We start from the raw sequence: 24859 nt of genomic DNA, 5'->3' as shown, positions 1-24859 counted from the left end.
TTGATAAGATAGCGCCATGAGAACCCTGACACGCACACTCCCTGTCGCACACGAAAAAAAACACACGCGACAAAGAGAGCCAGCTAAGAGAAAACTGGAAGCTCTTACTCGTAAAAGCGAAAGAGTAGAATGCACTGTACATCATATGACCATCAAGTGCATAATTCTCACACACCTCCGTGTCACTGTCAAATGGAATTTAACCCTTTGTTGAGGGCCTCTCACCAGGACAGCCCTTGACAACCCAAACACCACTCCATTTGACAAACAAGTCAAGGATCGGCAGAGCTAAGCAGTGCAACGCAGTAAACGGTTTGCATACTGCTGTGGCAACTGTTTTGCAACCAAGCGACCACGCAACCAGTGGGTACCCCCCCACCGTCCAGCACTTCAAACAAAACACTCGAGAGAACATGTAATTAAAATACAATGCCCCATTCGCATTCCCATCCCCATTCCCATTCCCAAGCTCCAGCAACTCATCCAAAAACAGCGCCACTACTTAAGCCCATTCGAACTCTTATCAACCTTCGATGATGTTGATGGCTCATAACCACTGGGGATTTGACCCACTCCCCGTGGCTGGGGCTCGTAAATTGTGTTCCAGCTTAAGGGTTTTGTCGATAGATCGGGCAGCAGGGCACCCGGTGACCAGAAATCTCCAGAGGTTTGTTGCTACGGGAACCCAAAGGCTGCAGCTGTGGCTGCGGCCGGTGCTTGGGATGGGGCCGGTTCAAGGGAGTTCGTGGCCATCTTTGTTCTTGAAACATTGAACCCTACGGTCACTGGGGGGGGTGGGTTTCATAAGTCGCCCCCCCTTCTGCCAGCCCCAAGGTCGTTAACTGTTCGAGCCACCCACTTATCGGACAGTCGCACGAGTATGATTTCTCTGATTTCTCTGATTTCGCTGATTTCTGTGATTATGATTCTGATTTCTACTTCTCCTTCTCTATAGAGACCCACTTTATAGATTTATTTGTTTGTTTGCACAACCGTCTGGCAGGGAGACACCGCAGGAGTCACCGACTGTGATATTTGGGCATGGCCCTGTCTCATGTCAGCGAAATTGCCAGCGAAAATTTTCCTACAAATTGAGAGTCGTAAAGCGGTTTTATGGATCGAGCCCCCCCACACACACACACACACACACACACACACACGATAAACGGATACTCGGATACTCGGGCACTCGGATACACGAACTATACGTAAGCGCCACAGTGAAAGAAGGCATGATACTTTGTACCACAAACATTTCCCAATAACTCGATTAGTTTGCAACATATGTACTTTCAAGCGATACTGAAGAATTACTTAGGTTGACATTTTTCGGAATGGAATGTTAACCATTTTGTTTACGAGAAATATCCACATGAGAAAGAAAGAGAGAGAGATGATTGAATTCAAAGAATTCATGCCAATCGAGACTTGATGTACAGATATACAGACCCGAAAAACAAGTGTGCATTCATTTCCCAGTATCAGTCGCGATTTGATATTGATATTGATATTGGATTCTAGATCAGACGGATGTCGTCGGTGGTGTGTTCTGCTGATTTCCGTCTGGAATTTCGACTTCCCCTCACGGCTCCAACGGAAGACTTCGAGGCAAAAACAACACAAAAATCTATCGTATCGTTCGAGGCGACAACGACAACTGACTGCCGAATAGAGTCCTCCCCCAACACATGGCAATTTCTTGGGCTTATATAAATCTGATTTCGGGGGGGATCATAAATTGTGATTCGATTGGAACGCATGTGGATCGCGCGGAGCGATCGGTGGCGCTAATCATGTGGAACATTTCATTCCTTTCCAAGTAATCTGCTGTTGATAATACAATACTTGGCGCATACTTCAGAACCCGATATCGGGTATAAATTAGTAGGAGAAGGCGACTGTACCAACTGTACTTTTGGATTCTTAATAATAGGCATGACAGGCCCTCCCCATTTTGGGTTTCAGTTCCAGGATGAACTAATTCAAACAACCACGTCAGCACCCGAATCCCCGGCGTCTTGACTGAAACGTGATCTGGGCAATCCATCACGTACGGCTCTGGCCATGATATCACCATAACACATACAGTACGTACGTATATGTATATGAACAGTGTACACCTGATAGATATAGCTCTATAGCTCCTGCTCTTCACATAGCTGTTGTTTGTCTAATTCAACAACAAAATACGAGCAGATAAACCTGAACGAACTCCCAAGTGGGTGCGAGCTTAATATTGGGGTTGGCTGTTATACTCTCAAAGAGTGCGGGTATTATCGGATTAGTAAAAATGTTTGAACAGTCTCTTCCTTCTAGAGATAATCCACACAGAACGACGGAGTTTTAGGTTTCGTACTTCAGATTATAGTTATATTCGATTTTTCATAATCGTTGGTTGATCTCCTCTCAACGATCGCTGTACAAGGGTATCAAAAGTTTCGGCTCGGTCCTCTGAAGGTACCCTGGTTCATTCCTGGTTTTATTTTTTGCACTGCTAAAATGTTGACAAGCATTTGATTAAAGAGTGGCTGGCGATTGGGAGGGTGGTACATGCATGCGGGGTGGGCGGACCAGAGTATAGTTGGAGCACGTCTGTGGTTCATGGGTGGTACGGCGGTATGTACAAGATACTAATGATAGATGAGCAGCGGGTTGAAGTTGAATGATTGCCATGCTCTGGCTGGCTGGCTGGATGGCTGGATGGCAAAACAACAACAGAATCATAGATATCAAAAATATTTTGAGGAGTTGCGAAATTGAGTCCGAAACGAATGATGATGTAATGGCGGATCGTCGTCCTCCTCTTCCGTTGGTGTACGTCCGCAACCTAACAAAATTCTCGATAACTTCGATTTCTGAGACGCAAAAGCAAACGTTTCAAAGGTGACTACTGCTAATCCCTGCTACTGAACCTAAGCCAGCAGTTTCTATAAGTAATGGCATTGCACTCATGATCTCGAGTTGGACAAAAAACAAAATTGTTGAAAAAGTTTTCGAAAAAAAATGTCTTGTATTAAAATGCGGCATTATAAAGATTTCGAGATAATCAATACTTAATCGCTTTATAATCGCCTCACACACACACAAACACGCCATACACATCGTATAGATGGTGGAGAGCACTGTATACCGCTCAGGATTACTTATTGTTATATGGCGGCATCGTCTGGTCACGTGTTTATGACGTACTTCTGGGCTTTGTTTGCAAGATTTACTTTACGAGTGCCGTAAATGCGACTGCCAATGATAGATGGCATTACAACATCCCACACAACACAATTTGCAATTTGCATTCAGAGATACTAGTGCTGATAATGCTGGCTGGGATCACGGGACTGCGACTGGGTCAGTTGTGTCATTGGCTAACTGCATGCGATACCTTCAGATAAAGCCAAGAAAGAATGCGCCCTCTCAAGCGCCCAATGATAAGCATGTAATCAGAGGATATTAGCCTCTTGTCGATCCCAGCCAGAACAGATGCAGATAATCTTTAAGTTATGTTAAACAAATGATGAGTATCAAGAGGGGTTCCCCTTACATGAGAGCATGATTAAAGCCAACGCCTTGTACTACAAGTGATTTATAGCTTTGATAATTCATTGGTTAGTTCTACTTTTAATGGTCTACTATGATACAGCGATTTTTAAGCTAATAACTACGCAGCCCGCAGTCCGCAGCCAGGAGTACTACAACATTTCGATGAGATGAATCCCATTAAAAACATGCACAAGAATCTGTAGTTAAATATATAAATCTGTATTATAGTATCTTTACATCTAGGCGAAAAAAATTTTGGGGGGGGGGAACGTATAGAATGTATTGCGACAGACACGATGCGGAAGTGCCGCCTTCGTCTCCGCCTCCCGCGCGCCCCTTTACTTCAGAATGGACCATTTGAGTTGTTCGCGCGCCGATTGCAGTACCTGAAAGATATCACATACACATATAGAATGGCAGATACACAGAGATACAGAGAATGGTCGATCAATTAGCTAATGAAATCAAAAATTCACTTCACAGAGCCAATGAGCAAAAGTTCAAGACATTAAAAACAATATTTATTTGATCATAAGTACAAACGCAAGGGTGGCAAATATCTAGGGACTTTAAGGAATTGCAACGAACGTTGAAACATAAAGAAACTAAAAATATAGTCGACTTCTACCCATACTACTTATAAATAACGAGCAAATTAGAGTTCTTGGTTGATCGATTACTGCTTGAAGAGCCTACAGACTAATTAATAGAGATACTAAGAGATAGAGGGGGTCTGGGGGCTACCAAAAAAGACCATTTAGTGTGCTAGTTACCTGAGCAACGGTCTGTTCGGCAATGGGAATATCATCGTTGCGCAGATCGACGCGTTTTACAACCGACGAGGGATCCGCATCCAGGATGATTCTAAAATATAGACACATTAGCCATATTTCGCTTGAGAAGAAGCTACTTTTATATGCATTATACTCACCCCCCATCGCAGATCTCGTCAAAGGCCAGCATTATGATCTCCAGGTTCTCCAGCACCAGGCGCTTCTCGACATTCTTCTTCAGTATAAGGCTGATGGAGTCGTACAAGCAATTCAGCACCGACAGCAGAATGAGCTCATTCTCGTAGGCGTTGCCCATCACATAAAAGAACAGATCCACGTTGCTCTTGTAGACACAGGTGAGGCCGTCCAGCATAATGATCTCTGTGTTGGAGCGGTGCGTCTTGTTGAACAGATTCTTCTCAAAGGCCTTCTGCTCCTTCAACGTGGACAAAATGTTTTTGTCGTAGTATTTGGCCAGAATGCGGTTGCCATCGTTGTCCATGATGCACATGCCCTTAATAATGTCCTGCAGCACACCGGCATAGTTAGGAATAGTCAATTATTTACTTTATTTCAACATTTACCATCATAAATCCGTCCATTTTTGCTTGTTTTCGTGTTTTACACGTCACAATTAGAGATGTACAGTTATTTTTATCGATAAAATATACCCTCAGAAATATACCCAAATATACCAAAATATACGGTCTCATTAAAAAATATACCGTAAATATACTGACGAATTCAAGTCATATTTCACATATTCCTCGTTTTTGATATTCCGTCTTAAACCCCCTTTATTTAATTAGTTTAATACCTTAAATTCTTCTTGTAGATCAGTAGTACTGTTCATCTTTACTTAAAAAAAAAAACAACAACAAAAATAAAAAGTACAATCCGTATTGGGAGGCTCATTTTCCTCAATTCTACAAAAGCTGTTTTTATATCGATTTTTAAATTGTGTGGGTTCCAATGCAAACTCACCTTTTTATTAACACTAGGTGATCATGGAACATCTTATTAACGGACGTCATACTAATATCCAAGGATGACTCAATCTTGTCATCTTTGAAGTTTTTTTTGGAAGTTCCATTGAAAATCGAGGTTTCACATCTCTGCTTTGGCTTGTGCTGGAAGCTGTAATCTGCTCAGTGAACTGGTTCCGTGCGAACCATTGGGAACTGCCGGCGAGCGTTGTTTGAATTTGAATTAAAATGTGAAATTAGGTTTGCCATGAAAGTTCCGTAAACTTCATTTTAAGGAGAACGTACTTTGTGAACATAGGAAACGACTTGTCGTCGCGTCGCCAACAAAATTGAGAATATTCGTAACACGCCCGAGACACAGAGACATATTTAAGTTTATATATTTTATATAATAAGTTTTGCGCAATGGACACGCTGCCCGATACGGTGGCCCAGGAGCCACCCGGCAAGCTGCGTCGCCCGCGTGGCCCAACGGACTGCGCCGTGGTGGTCGCCACAACGCCCGTGAAGGCCAAAGTGCCCAAAACGGAAGGATCAAAGAAATTGAAGAAAAAACTAGAGCTGTTCGAGAGTGAGAATCAGTCGCTGAACAAGGCTATCAGTGACAAAAACAAGGAGATTACGGCACTGAAGAGATCCGTGGACTCGCTCAACGATGTCCTCAATTCGGTGCCCATTGACGAGCTACGGTGCAACTCCTCGATAGCCGGCACCAAGATACTGGAACTGAGCAAGAAGAATCGACAGATGCGCGCCGAGTTGGAGCAGATGAAGAATCGGGTGGAGAAGAAGGACCAAATGATCGGAAAGTTGGAGCGGGAGCTCAAGGCCAGCGAGGAGAAGATCCATCACCACCAGGAGTTGCTCAAGAAGTGCAGCTCGGCGGAAGAACTGCAGGCGAAGATGAATGGCATTCAGCAGAAGCTTTTCGAGTCGCGCAACAAGAACACAGAGCTGCAGAACCAACTGAAACTCGCCCAGAAGTGTCTTCAGCACGAGATCGGCGAGAGCTGTAACATCAACATTCTGGCCAATAATCTCAATCAGGCCAATTGGCGCGGACGGGCCCAGCAGATTCTCAATCTGCAGCAGAAGGTGCAGGAGTTGCGGGCCCGCGTGGAGTACTACGAGGAACGGGTGTCCGATCGCTCCGAATATGCGCCCATTCCAGTGGGTTTGGAGCTGGATAGTTCCTCTGGCTTTTCGCGGACCCCACGCACGGTCAATGGCAGCGCTAGCGCCAGCAGTTTCAATGTTGATGCCCTCTGCGGTAGTGCTACCTTTGACCGCTTCACGCCTGGGGTACGCAAGAACGAGATCCGGCACCAGGCCAAGGTGGAGGCATTGGAGAAGAACATCATAGAGTTGCAGTCGCAGCTGGAGGAGCAGCGTAGCCGCACCCTGGCCCTCAAGGTGCGCAACAAGACGTTGAACGAGGAGGTGGTCAAGTACAAGATGCGCTCCTCGGAGCTGGAGGAGCAGACCGACTACAATGGCATCAATATCAGCACCATGGGCGAGAAACTCGACCGCCAGCGTTTCCAGTATGAGACGCGTCTAGACGACATGCGCTCAGATCTGACACGCATGACGGAGGAGAGGGACAATGCCCGTCGACAGCTGGAGGAACTGAGTGGCATGCATCTGGAGCTGGAGACGACACTCAAGCAGAAGGACGTGGCTCTGACGAGTCTTCAGGATATGGTAAAGAAGCTGGAGATGGATTTGCGTGCATTATCCGGGGGATTCCTGTTTTCATGTCGCGAGTTTCGCAAGGTAATCCCAGCTCTCCCGCTCTGTTACTCTCTCTCTGCTAGCTCAATCTAAAATCTGTTTCTTTGATGGTAGGAAGAATTTGTGGGCATTCTGGATGCCCTGGAGGTGGAGAAGAATCAGCTCATGCTCCTCACCAAGAGCCTTAACGAGCGTATCGCAGTGGAGCGTACCAAGAACGAGGGCATCCAGGAGCAGAATGCAAAGCTCAAGGCCCGCATCAGCCGCATGGAGGCGAAGATCCGGGAAATGGAGAAGGAGCTGGACGTCCAGTCCGATAAGAAGAAGCGCACCCAGCGAATGGCCGAGTATGCCAGTTCGCTGAGTCGCTCTTCTCTTAACGGATCCATCGGGTCGTTCTCTTTCGACAACCAATCCCTCTATCAATCGGCTAGCACCTTGAACAGCCTGAACATCTCCACGGAACCCAAGACCGAGGATCTGAAGAATCAGTATGTGTATCAGTGCACCATCTATCCTCTATATTTCCAATCCTTGCTTCATTTTCGTGCAGATTGGAGCTCGCCCAAGAGAAGATCGCCATGTTGACGGAGAAACTTGATTATATCACCGAGGAAAAGATATCAGATGCCAAATTATTTGAGGAAACCATGCAGAACTCCAAGACCATCATTCTGGAGACCATTATGAGTGCCCACGAGGGTACCATCTCTGGTGGAGACGTTGGAGCACCCCAAAAGCTGATGGCTGGCTTGTCTGAGTCCTCCACCAGCGATAGCCTCTAAACGAGGAGACCTCCACATGATTTCTTTAATTTGATTGTTTAAAACTTTAGTTCTGTTTATGGGAAAATGAAAGAAAATGTTGGGAACCAAAAAAAAAAAAAAAAACACCGAGTGTTGCAATTTTCCTTCTTTCTTGTTCGATTATACAGCAGAACCCCTCGGTTGGTTATCGTTAAATGAAGAAGTGGCCGCCTTTTGTACTGTGGGGCATTTGAAAGGGTATGTATCTACCCAGAAGGCATAGTTTTAAATTATTAATGGCACAAAATATTTAATTATTTGTATAGATTTTTATTTGATTTGTAACACATTCACAAACAATAAAAAGGAAGCCTTTGGCGCTGCTTCTGCTTCTGCTTTCCGCTTTCCATTTCCATTTTGCGATTAGATTAATTCATTTAATTGTTAGGCGATACTTCGACTCTCCCTCTCTCTGTCTCTCTCTCGAAGCATATACGAGTAGTATATATGAAATTGTTATTAGTTTTAATGGTTGCGTTGCTGTCTATAGCTACTATTCATGTGTGTTGTGGTGTGTTGTTTGTGAGTTTCGTTAATAATACAAATATCTGTATCTGTATCTGTATATCAGCATCGTATAAATATGTAGCGTGACTCCAATTGCTGCTCTTCTCAAATCACATGGATAAAGTTGTTGTATTTCGTATACAGAATTCTTGTTTCGCTTCGTTATTGAAAATTCGTATTATCGATGCTATGTAGCATATATGTATGTAGATTTATGGTCTGTATAAGCTATGGTATAGTATATATATATATTTAATTGATTTATTAGTAAATTGGTTTGTATCTAAAAAAAACATCTTTTAGCAAATTAAAGGCACTTCTTCAAATATTCTTCTTCTCATGTGAAACGCAACACTTTTCTAATACTAGAATACAACATATACTCGTAGATCGGAATATACATATAAATATATATATATATATAATGTGTAGTATATAGAAACATAAACAATATTTATATACTTAACAAAACATACATTTATCCCATTACTAAAAAAAAAAAAAACACGAAGAAAAACAAGAACAGGTTTATCCGTTGCTTTCCTTTTTCTTTCGGATAAATTGACAAAAATTGTAGGGATAACGATATGCGCAATCTGAACGATCAGGCTATAGCATATAGCAAAAGACGAAGCTTTTAAAAAGCCCCAGGAAAAACCATTTTTATTTGATTATTTTCATTTTTGTTTTTTTGTAAGAGAATTTCTAATTAAATTAGAATTATTAGAAATTTGTAGTTTTTATTTTCTTTCTTTACCGAAGCATTATTTTAGCTATCTATATAGTAGATATATCTGGTGATATCTGTTGCATTTGCTGATTGGGCTGGCCATATACCATATCTAATTATCTGATTAATCAGCTGTATATATATCGATCAATAAATATCTGTTGTATCTAATAGATTTCTGATTCCGTTGAAGGGATTCATTTGCTGTAGATAAATGCAAACTGTTGGCTCGTGGCTTGGTCGCTCGCTAGATTTTAGAAATTACAAAAAAAAAAAAAGCTCCGCATCGTATTGGAATCGGATCAAATGTGTGGAATAGATTTATATCCAGCCTCGCCCGATTCATAGCTGAAACAAAGCTGTGGCTCGCTTTTATTGTTGCATGTCTCTGTCTCTTGTTTTCTCGTGGTTCTGGTCTGATCCGTTTTCCATTTCACTTTTTACACAATCTGCTTTTGGCTATATATATAATCTATATATATTCATATTTTATCGGAATAATTTAATGTGGTACAAATTTTGGATAGGATCAGCGTCCCTCCTACTTCTGTGTCGCATCCTCCTCCTCATCGACGTCGCCGCTTGAATACGTGATTGAAATACGAGTAAATGTCCTGCTCGGGCTGCTGCTGGTTTGGATTGGGCGGTGTCTTCCGTAGCAGCTCCTGCTGCTGCTGCTGCTGTTTGGGATCCATTTGCGGATGATAGTTGTTGTAGTGTGGATAGCCATGCATGTCGTAGGGATTGTGATGTCCTCCCACAGGCGGACCCGCACCCGCACCCACTCCTCCTCCTCCTCCATGCCCTCCGTGTCCACGGTGTCCCGCATTCTTCATCATGAGATGGGTGTGCATATTCCGGTCGGCGAGAAACACATTCACAAAGAACACGAGTACAAGGAGGATGTAGAGCAGGCAGACGAGGATCACCACAAACTGCTGGCGGCAGCAGCAGTAGTAGAACATTCCCTATTATATAACCGCATGCTCCACATAGTTGGCAGGCAGCATGCCGGTCTTTCCCGTCCGCTCCACGCGACCCGTCATCCAACCGGAGTCGATGGACTCCACCTCGTAGATGATGTCGCCCTCGCGGAAGCTCACCTCGTCGACGTCCTGCGCCTCATAGTCATAGATGGCCTTATACAGACGCTGCAAAGGAATACAGTTAAGATACATTTCTTTTCGCTTCCTCTAGAAGAGATTCTACTTACAGAATTTGAAGCCGCGCTCTGGCGCGATTGATTCGCCTGCACCGAGTTATCGTACGAGGGCTGCTGGCGCATCTGCTGCTGCTGTATTTGTTGCTGCTGCAGCTGCAACTGCTGCTCCTGTTGCTGCATCTTCTGCACCTGAGCGTAGTACTGCTGATGCTTCTGGGCATGGGCCTGCTCGGCGCCACTCAGGGAACCATAGATCCCGTTTGCAGGATCAATGTCCGTCACAGAGCCAATCCTCTTCGGATACACACTGTTGCCTACAGATAAAGATACACAAATGTTGTGATTTGAAGGGTGTTCTTTAAGAGGAGTCTGTCTGGGACAAGGACACAAATGACTGAGATGATGGGTTCACACATCAAGCGGACTATTTTACTACCAGCTAGCCTTCCGCCGCCTCTGTCGCCGTTTACTTACCGCCTCGCTGTTGCTGCTGCTGTTGCTGCTGCTGCGTATCGGAGCTGTAGACCAGAGTGGTACTGGATCGCCCGGATCCCTGCACCACCCGTGGGCCATCGGTCAGGGGATCATAGTCGGCGATCTTTCCAATGTTGCCGCTGCCTCCAGGGATCATCTTTTGCTGATGATTGGACACATGTCCATTGACCACATTTAGGGCGTTCTCCGAGGGCGTCACCGATTGATAATTGGGCGAGGCATACAGCTGCTGTATGGCTGATCCCGCTCCCCCTGCTGATCCAGTTGCCGGTCCGCTGTGCTTGCTCCTCATCTGCTGCTGCTGCTGTTGCTGTGGCAGCTGCTGTTGGCCTATGTCGTTGTTGGTATTGGTATTGGCGCTGCCATCGTAGACACTAGTGTTGGCCCCCGGTCGACGCATCTGCGGTGGCAGCATCTGCTGGGATCCGTTGTTGTTGCTATTGAAACTATGATAGGTGGTGACACTGCCATTGCTGGGATTATTATTCAGGTGGCTATGATGTGGCACCACAGCAGCCACTGCTGCCACTGGAGTGGGATTGTGCTGCTGCTGCGGCTGGTGCTGCTGCTGGTGCTGCTGCTGGTGCTGCTGCTGCACCTGAGGATGCATTTGTGCCGCCTGATCTGCAGCATTGCCACTGGGATGATGCGAATTCTGGAGTATGGCCGAGCGCATCTCATTGTAGGGATTCACCTGCTGTGGCTGTTGCTGTTGGGGCTGCTGCTGCTGCTGCTGCGATTGTGCTGTGGGATACAGATGTGACGACTGTTTAATGGCTTGCTGTTGCTGTTGCAACTGTTGCTGGTGTTGCTGTTGGCGCAGTGCCTGTGGTTGCTGGTAGTGTGCATAGGGATCGTGTTGTTGTTGTTGTTGCGCCTGTCCGTGGCCCTGTGCTTGTGCCTGTGCCTGTTGTTGCTGCCTCTGATTGTTGCCCTGTTGTTGTTGGTGTTGTTGCAGTTGTTGTTGGTGTTGTTGGTGTTGCTGTTGTTGTTGTAACTGTTGGTATGTGGGCGTTATGGCCGCTGTGTTGTATTGCTGATGTTGTATGGGTGGCGGTGGCAGTGTCTGTTGCTGCTGCTGTTGTAGAAAGTGTTGTTGTTGCTGCTGTTGGTGTTGCAGCTGCTGCTGCTGCTGTTGTTGTTGTTGGTGTTGCAGCTGCTGTTGTTGCTGGTAGTGATGTTGCTGCTGCTGTTGCAACTGTTGCTGGTGGTGTTGCACTGTTGCTGCTACTGCTGGCGGTATGGGTGATGTGGCTGTGGGTGCATATTGCGAGAATTGTTCAGCTGCCAATTGCTCAGAGAAATATTCCGATTCATCTATGATTTCGATGGGTTTTTTTTTGTTTTTGTTTTTGTTTTCGTTTTTTTTTTTAGTTGTTTTAGTTGGGTTTTTATGTACGTTCCACACAGAGTTCCACAGTTGTTTGTTAGTGTTGTATAATGCAGTGTAGTGTTGTGTAGCGTGTGCGTGTGCGTGTTTTGTCGTTGGGTTAACGGTAGTTCAGAAAAGCACACAAATTATGCGACAGTTGTCGGTGGTTGTTCGATGATTGTTGTTGTTGTTGTAGATATGGATGGATGGATAGGAGGTGGGGGCACAACAAATGATATGCAATAAAGTCCACAACAAAACAAAAAAAAAATATATAAAAAATAAAACATAATTATAATTAATATTTATTACAATGTGTGACAGTTGTGATGGAAATGATAGATACATTGCATTGTTGCAAAATGCACATACACATACAGTAGGGATATGCGTGTATGAACAGTGTTGAACAGTGGTGCAATGATGGGAGAACCACAAATAAGAAAGTGAACAAATGAGAAACGCCAGTACAGTGTTGCCCAGTGGATGTGCAAAAGTAGTGTTGGAAAGTTGGAAAACGAGTAGGTTTAAGGCATAATTTTAGGCATAATAATCAATGCATTTTTATCGAACACCAGGAATAAGTTTCAATAATTTGGATCATTTTGTAACACTGAAAATAACACTAGTGTTGGAAAACTCATGCACCACGGATCTGTAGGATTTCAAGACACTTTTCCATCGATTCTCACCGGAACACTGTTCCTTTTCTTTAACACTTTTGAACCACTGTAACGCTCTATTATATTGCTATTTAACCATTAGTTATGTCTCAGTGCAAACTGGCGATTGCTTGTGCATGCAGATGACGTCAATTGACAATTATAAACACATTAAATCAATTGAATTCCAAACATAAATTAATTCCAAGAGAAAAACTTAAGCTAACAAACAATTATTATTGCACACGAGTGAGCGAGCGAGCAGGCACAAAGAATAAAGCATTTAGTAGATAGATACAGATACAGGAACACTGGGAGTGTGTGAATGAGATATACATATGTATGTATATATAGAGATAGATAGATGATGGATGGAAGGAAGGAAAGGAAGGAAGAGAGAGAAGAACGAAACGGTACTTACTGCTGCTATCGGAGACCTCAGCCGAGCCGCGTTGCCGTTCCATCGCAGCCTTCTTCTCCAGATCCCCGTGATATGCCACATTCGATATGTGCTTCGTGTTCTGTTTGATTCTCAGCGTTTCCGGGTCATCGGCCACCTGTCAGAGGTTCATGGGAATGGGAATGGGAATGGGTATGGGAGATGGGAGATGGGGGGAGACAGGGCAACAATTAGTACAGTTAAAACCTCTCATACTCTGGATGTGGGGGCGAGGTACCTGTGTAAATTTGCCTTTGGCCTTCTCAAAGTCCGCATGGTATTTCACATTCGATTGGATCTTCGTATTCTCCGCAATGCGCTTCAGTTCGGGCGTATCAGCGATTGCCGTTGCCTTGGCCTTGGGTATATGCCTGTCGTCCGAAATGGAGAGGGAGAAAGAAGGAGGAGAATGATAAAGTGGGCTGGGATGTGGGCTGGTACTGTGTACTGTTGTGGCATGCCACACAGATAAAATGTGTTCGGAATACTGCCCCCGGGGGAAATCATCCCAATGCGCTGAACAATTTTCTATGCAGCTGGAGATTCACTCGGATTTCAGAGCCATGGGAGTGGGGACCTGCAGTCCGCTGCTCCGGGGCTTGAGACCATCCATCTGGTCTCCGTTCGCTAGTCTCTGATTTCTGTTTTATTCGTGTGAAAACCTCTGACCTCTCGCTGCGCAGAGTCGCTGCTCCCCCCCTGCAGCAGCAGCAGCAGCAGCAGCTGCCACAGCGGAGATGTTCATTTTTTTTTATCAATTAAAACAGCAACAGCCACAATTTTTGTGTGGCTTGATGCTGAACTTCTTTCACCCGCCGGCGAATAACGGTCCCCATGCCAGAGATTCCCCTGTGGCTAATTGGAATTTATCAAAAAATACAACAACCAAAACCGCAGAATAGTTTTGAGGTTTTGCTGTAAGCTAAGATCTGCAGAGATATTATGCCTCAGAAGAAGCTTATTCGAATAGAGGGAGAGGCGGGAGGAGAGCCAGTAAAAAGGGACAAAAAGAGCAGCTGCAAGAGCGAGAGCAAGCAGAAGAGAGGAAAGCGCTACCTGTGAGCTTTTGCTTTTTGATCAGCATAGAGCGAGAGATGCGATGGAAGCCGGTGCCTGGCAGAAGAGAAGCTTAAAAGCTAATATTATGCCTCAGAAGAAGCTTGTTCGAATAGAGGGAGAGGCAGGAGGAGTGCCCAATCAAAGAGAGCCAGTAAAAAGGGACACAAAGAGAGAGAGAGAAGATAAGCTTAAAGTAAAAGCATTTGTGGCTCTCTTTTGATCAGCATAGAACGAGAGAGAGAGGCGATGGAAGCGGTGCCTGGCAGAAGAGCTGTCTGGCTTAAAAGCTAAAAAGCCAAGAGAGTGAACTCAAGGGCGGCCCAGGGGTTAGGGGAAATCGAGTACGCATTAACTTGCACTTTAATTACAACTAAATTATGGACATTCTAGTGTTCCCAAAAGTATGCTACAAACACAAACAGAGATAGCACCATAATTCATAAACTTTTAGCTCACACTGTGTGTTTACTGTTTACTTGCTTTACTGTTATCTTAATCGAAATTGATGAGAGAGAAAAAAAAACGTACAAGCACAAAAGCTGTGATATTTTATGCGTGCCACACACAAACACACACACACACACGCAGAATACAACAGCATTGGCCCCACAGACTAATACATCAATTTAATTATTGTTATTGTCAGCGGCAGAGTGGCAGAGCGGCAGAGCGGCAGCAAAGGGCACGGGGCAGCATTTCGCATGTGTTATACAAAAGTAATCATAATGGACAAACAAACACGCACACACACACACACACACACACACACACACACGTACGCACCACGCAAGCAGCGACATGCACGAACATGCAGGCAGTGGCCATTCATCCACTCATACGAGACCCGAGCCGAGCCGACCCTTTTTCTTTTTGTTTTTCTTTTTGTTCTTTTCGAGGGCCCCACTGTGCGCGCGAATGCAGAGAGTACTTTAACCCATCGGTGGTCTAATCGATCGATGGATCGATCGATTGCTGCAGAGACAAAAAAAGAAAAGTACACAATCAACGGAACTGATAACTGAACAGAACGATAGCCACACACACACACACACAGCCCCAGCCGAGAGGTTGATAAACCTTTATAGAGTGTTTGTTTCTGTGTGAACGCACACCCCCATGCCCCATGCCCCATGCCCCCCCGCTAGGCCGCACTGTAAACGTAATTGCATGCAAGTCAATTGGCTTTATATAATATTTATGGCTATTTTACCAAAGTTCTCCGTCTCTCTCTCTTCTAATCGCCGCCACAGCTGGCGCCGCTCTAAGCGCCGTCAAGTGCTGCTGATAAGTAGGAGGGGGGAGGGGGGGAGAAGGCAGGGGCGAGACAATAAGCTGAAATTGCATTGGAATGTAGGCATTACATTGAAACACACACACACAGAGACAGAGATACGTGTATGGCACGCATATGGCACCACAAAAGGTGACCAGTGATAGATAGTGGATTGTAGTACAAGGCCGTTTAATGTGACCAAAGCGTGTGAGCAGCAGCAGCAGCAGCAGCAGCAGCAGCAGCAGCAGCAGTGGTAAAGGGAGGGGGCCGGGAGGAGCCAAAGAGAGACCAACCATACAAGATTCGAATAGTCGAAGCTTTGATACCCTGGCACGTACCCACATGGCACAGATACCCCCTGCTCTACCCTCTAATAGTGCCAAGAAGAGCCACAACGAGAGAAGGAGGGAGAAAAAGAGGTGGTAGGGGATTGGTAAGTGGAGTGGAGTGAGGGGAGTGGTGGGGTGGGGGCTTAAACAAGTACAAAGCCAAACGCAGTAGCCACCGCAGAGTGCAGCGTCCGCCGCATTGCCGTTGCACATTTGGTCCGGTCACACACTGTTGTTGTTGTTGTTGTTGCTGCTGCTTGTGGCACACATTTCTGCTGCTGCTTGCTGCTGCTGCTGTTGGTGGCAACTCTGGTAATGATGACATAACAATGCTTAAGCGCCCGCCGGCGACATTGGCGGACAGCAGCAGCAGCAACAGAGCAGCGGATGTCTCAGCACGTTCCCAATAGATCAACCAGCTGCTGCTGCTGTTGCTGCAACAACGCGGGCACATCGTGGTGCAACATGCATGCATGCCACAGACACAGCAGAGGCGTGTCCATGTGTGTGATGCAATTGTTTTTGCTGCTCCCCTTTTTTTTTATTATCAAAAGAAGTTTAATTTATTTGTAAACAATACACAAACAATGGACACAGCAACAAAAAGAACAAGAGAAACGAAAGAGAAGCAACGAGAGCAACAACAACATGTGCAACAGCAACAACAACAGTGTTTGTATATTCTCCATCATCTCCTTCCAGCGGACACGCATTTAAGGACATAAATACGGTGCTCTGTTCTTGGAAGAAAATCCCTGTCTACAATGTCTTCCCATCTCTCAGTCCCCCATGAATACCCTCTCCTCGAAGAAGGACATTATATACTAGGGGGCCACTAGGGGGCACCACACTAGACCCTCCTCTCGAGGGTATTCCGTAGTCCAATCTATTCGCAATCTGTAGCATTTCCATTTGCATCTACCGCCCGGCCTGTTAATGATTTCCCAACGCAAATTGCTGTTGATGTTTGAAGGAGAGACCAGACCTGGATTCCTGCCTCCCCCCAAACCCCCATCATCAAGCAATCGCTGGACAGACTACATCATGTGGTGCGGTTGCAGACCACACCGTGAACAACATCCATCCATCCATCCATCCATCCATCCAAACGGAAACCCAGACCCAACGCCCCGCCCCGTTTACGCCTCTTGTGGGGAATGAAAACTGTTTGGACATTCATTGGATGTCAACATATTTTTTCTGGTTTTCTAGTTTTCAGTTTTCAGTTTTTAGTTTATTTTTTATTTGTTGTTGTTTTTTGTTGCATGTGGAACACAATCCCGATTGGTGTCCAGTTACCACACCAGTTATCATTCCCCTCCCCCGTCCCCGACTCCCCCATCCATCCATCCATGACAGTCTTTTGTTGTCATTGTTCTTGTGCAAGGGATCAACATCTAAACTGCAGCAGGGCGGGAGGGAGGGAGGAGCGGAGGAGGGAGGAGCGGAGGAGGGATAATGATAAGAGATTTCCCACCAAAGAGGGGAACGAAGGGTCTCCTGGATTACTCTACGTTTCTGGCCAAGAAAGTTGAGGGAATGCCGTTATAATTCATTTCAATGAACGAGGGGAGCTGCTGCATGACGCGCGAGAGAACAAAACTCCTTTGCAATGAGTGGAGAATGTTTTTCCACCCCCCCGCCCCTTGCATCCCCCCCCTTGCCTTAATTCCCATTCACGAATCTCATTGCATAACTAAAAGAGAAATCATTTCACACATAATTTACGCGAAAAGCGTTCAAAATTGAAAATTAAATGCATGTCCATTCCCCAATGCGATTATCCAGTGCTCCACGAGCCCCCTCCCCCTCTCCCCCTCTCCACCCGCCCTCGTTTTGTGTTTTTGGCATTGGCCCATCAACAAGGCATCCATAAAACCTCATCATCGTCGGGTTCATTCATTCTGTATTCATAATCCGTTGCAGGAGACTCAATCAAAGTGAATACAAAAGTTGGAGTGTGCGGGGGGGAGTGGGGAGAGGGGGGGGGGCATGTTTAAAGCTTTTAAAGAAAGAGAAAAAAGAGGAGGCACGACCCGTCGGACCGGACCACTCCCACATCTCACATTTCAATATTTCGGAAGCGACGACGACACTCTACAAATTTCGTTTTATTTTTGCATAAAAAAAAAACCAACAAAAAACAAAAAAAAACACAAAAAATTTAACAAAAGACAAAGCCCTGTTTCTGTTTCGGTTTCGGTTTTTTGGGTAATTGAAAAGGGAGAGAGGGAGGGGGCGAGGGGGAGCGCGAGGGGGAGCGCGAGGGAGAGGGAGAGGCTTAAGTAATCAAGCGAATATATAGGTAATACCCTATATAATACACATATCCCCACATACATATATATATATATAGACCCCGTAACACCATTGTTTGGTGGCTCTTTTAAGCCGCATTTCAAAACGAAAGTAACAAAAAAAAAAATGAAATGAATGAACAGCAGAGAAGACAAGGAATGTGGCACAGGGGGAAGGGGGTGGGGGCAACCCTAGCATCATGATGATGGGGGGTGGGGTGGTGGGTGTGGCCTGACCATGGTTCACTGGGTTTTTATGTTAATAAATAAATGCCAATGATATATGTAGGATTCCACCCATCATTCGAAAAAAAGAGTTCATGTTCTTATTCCTGCATTTTTTTTTCCCCCAATGAAAGGCCCGGAAAAAGAGGACATTGTAAACATCTGTGTCTCTTCCGCTCTCATCCTCCCCTCCCTCCCTCCCTCCGTCACTCGTTATTTTCTAGTTCAATTCCACAACTAAAACGTGGAGGTGGCCTCTCAGCCGTGGCCTGCCCTCCCCCCTACGCCCCTTTCGAAGGTAATGTAATGTAATATATTGTACCGAATGAATGCCACATCTGCGAGTGTGTGTGTGCCTCTGTGTGTGTGTCTCTGTGCAGTTCCTGGCATGTCCGGGCATGTCCTTTCCTGCCCCGTCCGTGCCCCCTCTTCAAGTGGCAACACAAACAAAACACTGACAAAAGGCTTAGGCTTGAGAGAGACGAGACTCCGAGACTCCCAGACTCCGGAGCCCCCGAGACTCTGCTACTCTGCGACTCTCGGACTGTGGCTTCAAGATGCAATTGGGGCATAGAGAAAGTTTAGTTTGTTGGAAAACGACAACGAATTTTCGGTTCCATCACATGTTTAATGTTCAAAGTTCAAAGTTGCTTTGCAATTGCCAGAAAATGGGCAAAGCCTTTCTTTGGATTTTTTGAGTTCTTGAAGGATTTTCTATGCCAAGAAAATGATGGTGTTTTTGGCATTTTCTTGAGCATTCATATACTTATGGTTTAGGAATAGGAATTAGGAGGGAATACGATCCAATCTGTAGTCTCAAGAGATTTATGATTTATTTGATGGAATTTTCAATATTCATTGATTGGTAGTACTTTTATATTTTATTCAGAGATCTTTACGAAGATCTTTCTCTAACAAAATTGGAGTTTGAAGGAGAATTGTGGATAGAGGAATACAGAAAGATTCTGAAGTACACTTTTGGAGAAACTTTGAAGGGAAATTGTCTGTCCGTGCGATCTTTCATGGGATCTATCAGATCAAAGAACTGTCTCAGAGATTTTACGGGAAAAACGGAAGATTCTAGAGGAAGGTTCTAAAGGAAGGTTCTAAAGGAAGGCTCTAAAGGGAGACCCCAGAGGAAGGCCTTAGAGGAAGGCTCCAGAGGAAGGCTCCAGAGGAAGGCTCCAGAGGAAGGCTCCAGAGGAAGGCTCCAGGGGAAGGCTCCAGAGGATGGCTCCAGAGGAGATTCAGTTAGAATTTTCCAAGGAAAGTTCATGGCAAAAAGTCGCCACTCATAGGATTTAATCTTTTTCTTCCACGCTCGAAATGTATCAAACAAAAAATATTCACACATTTTCGAGCACTATTCCCGCCTCTATCCATCCAAGAGGAGGCTTTCCTGTTCCCTCGCGCCAGCCACTGGCTTTCCTTTGCATTCTATTATTCCTCGGGCACTTCCCATTCCATTTTCCTGCTGTCCACTGTCCACAGTTCTCTGTCTTCTGTCTTCCATCCATCTTCAATCCAATTACCAATCACAGTAGCCTCTGCTGGCACTTCTGTGGGGGCAGAGGCAGGGGGCAGGGGCAGAGGGCAAGGGGCAAGGTACGAGTGTGTGTGTGGCCCAAAGTTTAATTGCATGTTTCCCTCATTTACTCGTATCCTGCGAATAGAGTTCATAATTTATGGCCATCGTGTTATCCCCAAAGGGAACGGACCAGCCCGGCCCGGTGCCCCTCCCCCCCTGTGAACCCCTTTGACCCCATGAGACGTATGGAAAAGTATGAAAACTTTGCTTGGAAATTGGAATCTCTTAAGAAGCGGGAAGAACCGAAGAAGAAACTTCTCGAGCAATTATAAAATGCAAACCGAAATGCAACTCCAAGTTGGGCTGCAGGTTCGGTTCGGTTCCAGGGAAAATCTAGACCAAAGATACGAGGAAAAGTAGAGGGAAAGAAGAGGGACAGAAGAGGGATAGAAGAGGGCCAGAAGAGGGACAGACGGGGGCCAGAAGAGCGGTTAAAAAGAGGCAAGTCGAAGACAGAAAGACAGGAAGAAAGACGGACAGACGGCGGAGTGGTGTGTGTACGTGGCGTCACGTAATCGGGGAGCAGCGAAGAAGCGGCTCTGTGGGGCAGAGGGAGAGGGAGGGGGCCTCTGTGGGGCATGCACCAGAGACAACATTCGGTTGATAGAAGGTGCAAAGCGGTTCGAGGAAATGCAGTGAAAGTGCCAAACGGAAAATGGGGCGCTACCGCCAAAGCGGCCACAAGCTTTTCCTGCCTGCCAGCCAGCCTGCCTGCCACATTGCAGAATTTATGCAGCAGGCGATGACATCACTGAAATGTTGCACAAACACAGAGTGGGGCGCTGGGGCGGGGGCACACACTGCGGCGCAATGGAGCTAACGGACGCATAACTCAATCCGCATGGAATTTTTATTCCCGCAGCGGTGGCATCCACAATAAATCTGCATTAGAGTAGCAGCAGCAGCAGCACGAGGAGGACTGGCAGCGATCGGTGGCAGGACCTCTCTCCCAGGAGGATACAACCAATTTCTGGTCGTCATTCTCCCCCCTTAGCCCCCCTCGGGCCTTTGGCTCAAGGCCAACAAATGCAGCAGCAACTGCCACGCACTGCAGCAAAAAAAAGCAGAGAGGAAAAGGAGTCCAGAGTCAAAGTTTTGTCCGAATACAAAGCAAAACACTTGCCCCCGTCGCTGTGTCCAGGACAGCACGTGAGTCGGTTGTGTGTGTGTGGCAACAATAAACATGACCGAGGAGCAGGGGGCAAGCCAGAACACTCCCCATGTGGCACACATTCCCAGCGGGGCAGGAATCGCGATTTGAAAAGTGCAGCAGCAGCAGGAGGAAGGGGAGCAGGAGGAGGAGCACCAGGAGGAGCACCAGGAGGAGCACCAGGAGGGGAACCAGGAGGGGCATCAGGAGGAAGCAAGGAAAACACTCCTTCAGGAAAATCCGCCTTCTGTGTGTCACGGGAAAGCCCCTGCTGTTCGCGTGTGAAAACTCAGCGACTGAGGGCGGGGAAGTCCACTCAACAACTAGTTCTCTGTATTTTATGAAAGAGCGGAACTAGTTCATTATGCTCTATAAGAGAGGAATAGCACAGATCTTTAGGATGGATGGTTGACCCCAAGACCGTCCTTAAGCGGTTCCTGCAAGTGGAAGGATGCGATGATTCGATTACATTCCGAAACACATTCCAAAGTACATTTGAATGGAATCGGCAAGGTTTTTGTCGAGGCACACGTTCCAAAATCCAGGCAAGCGGTCTCCCTCTTTCCCTCTTTGTCTCTCTCTAGATTCTAATCTCAACAGCTGCATTTCCGCATTCCAATCACCGTCACTCCCACACACAGTTCTCCCTCTCCGACTGTGGGTGAACATCTGCTGAAGGAGGCGCCTGCCCCCCGTCTGCCCCCCGCCTGCCAAGTGCAGCGAGGAAGGAGAGTTGGACCTCGCAATTTTCCAGCGAATTCAGTCGGTACCTTATCTGTAGCCACCTCTATAGCTCCCCCAACAGCCCTCGCACCTCCTCCGCCTCCTCCTCCTCTCTCTCTTTAGCGATTAGATAAACGACACTAATGAAGATTGGGGGGTAGAAAGGCAGAAAGGCATGAAGGAGGTACAGTAAATCAAGGCCACTCCCCGCAACCCCCCAACCCCCTAACCCCATGCCTTGTGACACATTCCCGGGCGATAAGCAGACCCTCGGGGGCTGGAGGACGTGATTGCCCCAACGGTGTGTTGGTGGGGCGTGGTGTTGATTTGGGGGCAGTGCTGCCAGGGGGGCCCCTGTTTTCACGGGATTTGGGGGTCGTTTCTGTGCTGTACTTACGCCTCGCAGTAGGGCATCTTGTTGTAGCCCTTGTAGGTTTTCATATTGAGCGTCATGCCGCATTCTGTGCATCTGAAACACGTTTTGTGCCATGTCTGAAAGGAAAAGAAAGAAATGAAATGAAATGGAATGAAAGAGAGAAGAAAAGCACAACAGAAGAAGAGAAACTGTTGAGAATGCAATGCAATATTATTATTAGTCTTTCGCTTTGGCTTTGGGCCCTCCGCCCATCTCCCCTGCCGTCTCCCCTGCCGTCTCTGCCGTTTTGCTGCTTGTTAGCCCAAATTGGCGCAAACTTAAAGCCAACTCTGAAGCACAAGAAGCGCCAGAAGCTCGAGAAGAACAAAACTCCACTCGAATTGTATATTTTTCCAAAAATTTAATTGGCAAAAAACGAAACGAAATGAGAGGAGAAGGAAGAAGAATAGAAAAACTACCAAAAGAGTGAGTGAAACCATACAGAAAAGTCTCTAGACTTTCATCTGGGGAAACGTTTTTTCCAGAGATCTAAAATGATCAGGGCCAGCAAACGCCCTCTGCCCCAGGAGACACCCTTGAAGGAGCATCTTCGAGCAGAGTTTGGCCAAAATCAAGTTCAGCTACGATCAGGGCTTCTAGATAAAAGACAGATAAGCCCGTAGTTATGGCTGCAACCTTCAGTAGAGTGGAGATAAACGGAAGCCTTACATAAACAGATGTTTGGATGGTGTATAGACCCTGGATAAGGCATAGATCAAGGTGTGAAACAGCCAGTAAAAGGCTAACCAGCAGCAGATAGTACTTTCCATGGCAGACATCCGAGACGGTAGTACCCCCCACCCATCTACCCATCCACCCAAGTCTCAGACAGTAGTACCGTTCCATTGAGATAACTGTTCAGATAAGCGCAGTCGTATGTTGCATGATTTGTGGTGACTTCTTGGCAGATGAATCTCCAAGGAACTTGCCACAGAGCCCCACAACTGGCACACACACAAAGAGAGAGCGAGAGCGAGAGAGAGAGAGAGAGAGAGGGATAATTCTGATGGAGTTCTTGGCCTGAATGTAGTGTGTGGCATGTGGCATGCGGCAACTGCTGCCTGTGCAACGCGTTATGCAAATTTCTGCCAAAGAAAACACTCTCGAAAACCGCATTGGCTCCTAGATGGGAAGGGGGGGGGATGGGAGGTCAACAAACGATTAACTTGTCTGCGGATTAGAGAGAGGGAGAGGGAGAGAGGCAGTGGCAGCCACAGAGAGAAAGATATATTTCCTAATTGGCTTTCAACGCGCGGCTCTCTGTCTGGAAGCTGTCGCAAAAAAAAAAAAACGGCAGCAAACCAGTTTAAGCCACAATTAAAAGTGTGGACCACAAACAAAAAAAAAATACAAGAAAAAAAAACCCCATGTGATAGTTAATTGTTATTTTGATAGTAAGCAAAAGCTGGCCGCCACATACCACATTCCACATTCCACACCCAGGGGCAAGAGACCCCCCCCCCCCCCCCCTCCAGCCCCCTGCCGACAGACAGAAAGCTGAAAGCGAAACAATCTTTTGACCTCCACTCCGCCAAACGTCGAGGAGCCCCACAAATAAATCATCAGATTTTTCTTTTCTTTTCCAGATTTGGGCTCCAGCTCAGGGGCTCAGCAGCTCAGCAGCTCAGGGGCTCGGCGCATGCGTAACAGGGGTTAAATATGAGGCAACTACCGTTGGGAATTCCACAGAGAGAATGAGCGAGGGAGAGAAAGGCATACCCTGCTGCAGAGAGAGTGCAGTCGTTTCTATTTTTGAGTGTCTTTTGCAGATGGAACCACCCAAGAAATAATCTTCAAATGCAAAGAATTCGAATAAGAAGCATCCTCAAAGCATCTCCGAAACGAAAAGGAAAAGGACTGAAGACACAAACGCCTAAGGAATCAACGAGGACACAATTTCGAAAGAAAGAAATAAAAGGAATCCCCTTAAGAGGGGCATTTTTGAAGGTGAAAAGTCCACCTCCGTTCCAGCACTATTTTGCAACAGAAATCTGAACAATTTCCCTGCATTTTTAATATAAATTGGATAAGCAATCTCCTCAAGGGAATAATATCTTCAAGGCACAATCCACGTAGAAGAAATATATCAAAGAAATCATCGCTGAAGAAAGAAGGAAGGGAATCTGTGAAACAAATCACCTCCAAGTGGAGGAATCTTCTAAGAATATTCACTATCATAGCGAAAGATCGAATTATGATCCTATATGGATCCCGCTAATCATTCATACAGATCGCTAACAGAAACCAGGTAAACCTACCTATATATCCCATAGAAACGATCACTTTCCAAAGGGTATACCCCATGGCATTGTCGCCCCTTTCTCTCTCGTTTTAGTGCTGCTGCTGCTGGGTGCTTGACCACATGAAAATTTCAATTTCATTTTCACTTTCACAACGCAACAAAATGCAGTCACAGTCACAGGCCCCCCTCCCTGCGCCCCTTCCACAGATACAGATACAGATGGATGACATTATCGTTTCCATTTGTAGGGGTGTGCATGTGTGTGTGTGCATGTGTGTGTGTGCATGGGTGCAGTGAGGTAATCGCTTTGGCTGTTGGTCACTCGCTCCCCCCCTTCGGCGCACCCTCTAGTCGT

General features: G+C 46.1%; 4 protein-coding genes across 6 annotated transcripts in view; 1 reads left to right on the top strand and 3 right to left on the bottom strand.

Annotated features, from left to right (window-relative positions):
- Nucleotides 1-3733: 3733 nt before the first annotated feature.
- LOC6601654 (coatomer subunit zeta-1) lies at nucleotides 3734-4931 on the bottom strand. The gene is made up of 4 exons (XM_026991747.1): nucleotides 4895-4931; nucleotides 4469-4836; nucleotides 4311-4401; nucleotides 3734-3923 (listed from the first exon to the last, which is right to left on the bottom strand). Exons 1-4 carry the CDS (start codon nucleotides 4910-4912, stop codon nucleotides 3876-3878), a joined length of 525 nt encoding a protein of 174 aa, XP_026847548.1. The 5' UTR covers nucleotides 4913-4931; the 3' UTR covers nucleotides 3734-3875.
- Nucleotides 4932-5607: 676 nt separating this feature from the next.
- On the top strand, nucleotides 5608-7896 carry LOC6601656 (coiled-coil domain-containing protein 13). Its single transcript, XM_002026715.2, has 3 exons — nucleotides 5608-7072; nucleotides 7145-7521; nucleotides 7584-7896. Exons 1-3 carry the CDS (start codon nucleotides 5702-5704, stop codon nucleotides 7813-7815), a joined length of 1980 nt encoding a protein of 659 aa, XP_002026751.2. The 5' UTR covers nucleotides 5608-5701; the 3' UTR covers nucleotides 7816-7896.
- A 1493-nt stretch (nucleotides 7897-9389) lies between these two features.
- LOC6601657 (POU domain, class 3, transcription factor 2) lies at nucleotides 9390-10042 on the bottom strand. Its single transcript, XM_002026716.2, has one exon. It carries the CDS (start codon nucleotides 10036-10038, stop codon nucleotides 9640-9642), a length of 399 nt encoding a protein of 132 aa, XP_002026752.2. The 5' UTR covers nucleotides 10039-10042; the 3' UTR covers nucleotides 9390-9639.
- The window catches only part of LOC6601658 (LIM and SH3 domain protein Lasp), a 27417-nt gene continuing 12589 nt past the window's right edge, over nucleotides 10032-24859 (bottom strand). Inside the window, exons 2-8 of one of the 3 annotated variants that reach the window (XM_026991725.1) lie at nucleotides 22245-22339; nucleotides 13442-13574; nucleotides 13186-13321; nucleotides 11714-12047; nucleotides 10710-11650; nucleotides 10287-10549; nucleotides 10032-10224 (exon numbers count right to left, since the gene is read on the bottom strand). In XM_026991725.1, the coding sequence (XP_026847526.1) occupies nucleotides 10045-10224; nucleotides 10287-10549; nucleotides 10710-11650; nucleotides 11714-12047; nucleotides 13186-13321; nucleotides 13442-13574; nucleotides 22245-22339 (2082 nt within the window). In that variant the 3' untranslated portion in view covers nucleotides 10032-10044. The remainder of the gene's footprint in view (nucleotides 10225-10286; nucleotides 10550-10709; nucleotides 11651-11713; nucleotides 12048-13185; nucleotides 13322-13441; nucleotides 13575-22244; nucleotides 22340-24859) is intronic. The other 2 variants (XM_026991723.1, XM_026991724.1) reach the window with 2 other exon arrangements.

This window comes from Drosophila persimilis, unplaced genomic scaffold (genome assembly GCF_003286085.1).
Source record: "Drosophila persimilis strain 14011-0111.01,24,50 unplaced genomic scaffold, DperRS2 tig00000686-arrow-arrow-pilon, whole genome shotgun sequence".
Taxonomy (NCBI): Eukaryota; Metazoa; Arthropoda; class Insecta; order Diptera; family Drosophilidae; genus Drosophila; species Drosophila persimilis.
The sequence above is the reverse complement of the archived record's forward strand: the minus strand, read 5'-3'. Positions and strand labels throughout refer to the sequence as shown.

Bases quoted from the DNA above. Each gene is read 5' to 3' on its own strand.
- LOC6601657 (XM_002026716.2), bottom strand. From the start codon at position 10,038: ATGTTCTACTACTGCTGCTGCCGCCAGCAGTTTGTGGTGATCCTCGTC.
- LOC6601654 (XM_026991747.1), bottom strand. The intron at 4,402-4,468 runs GTGAGTATAATG...TCTATATTTTAG, and splicing joins GACGAGATCTGCGATGGGGG to AATCATCCTGGATGCGGATC. The intron at 3,924-4,310 runs GTAACTAGCACA...GATATCTTTCAG, and splicing joins CCGAACAGACCGTTGCTCAG to GTACTGCAATCGGCGCGCGA.
- LOC6601656 (XM_002026715.2), top strand. From the start codon at position 5,702: ATGGACACGCTGCCCGATACGGTGGCCCAGGAGCCACCCGGCAAGCTG. The intron at 7,073-7,144 runs GTAATCCCAGCT...CTTTGATGGTAG, and splicing joins CATGTCGCGAGTTTCGCAAG to GAAGAATTTGTGGGCATTCT. The intron at 7,522-7,583 runs GTATGTGTATCA...ATTTTCGTGCAG, and splicing joins ACCGAGGATCTGAAGAATCA to ATTGGAGCTCGCCCAAGAGA.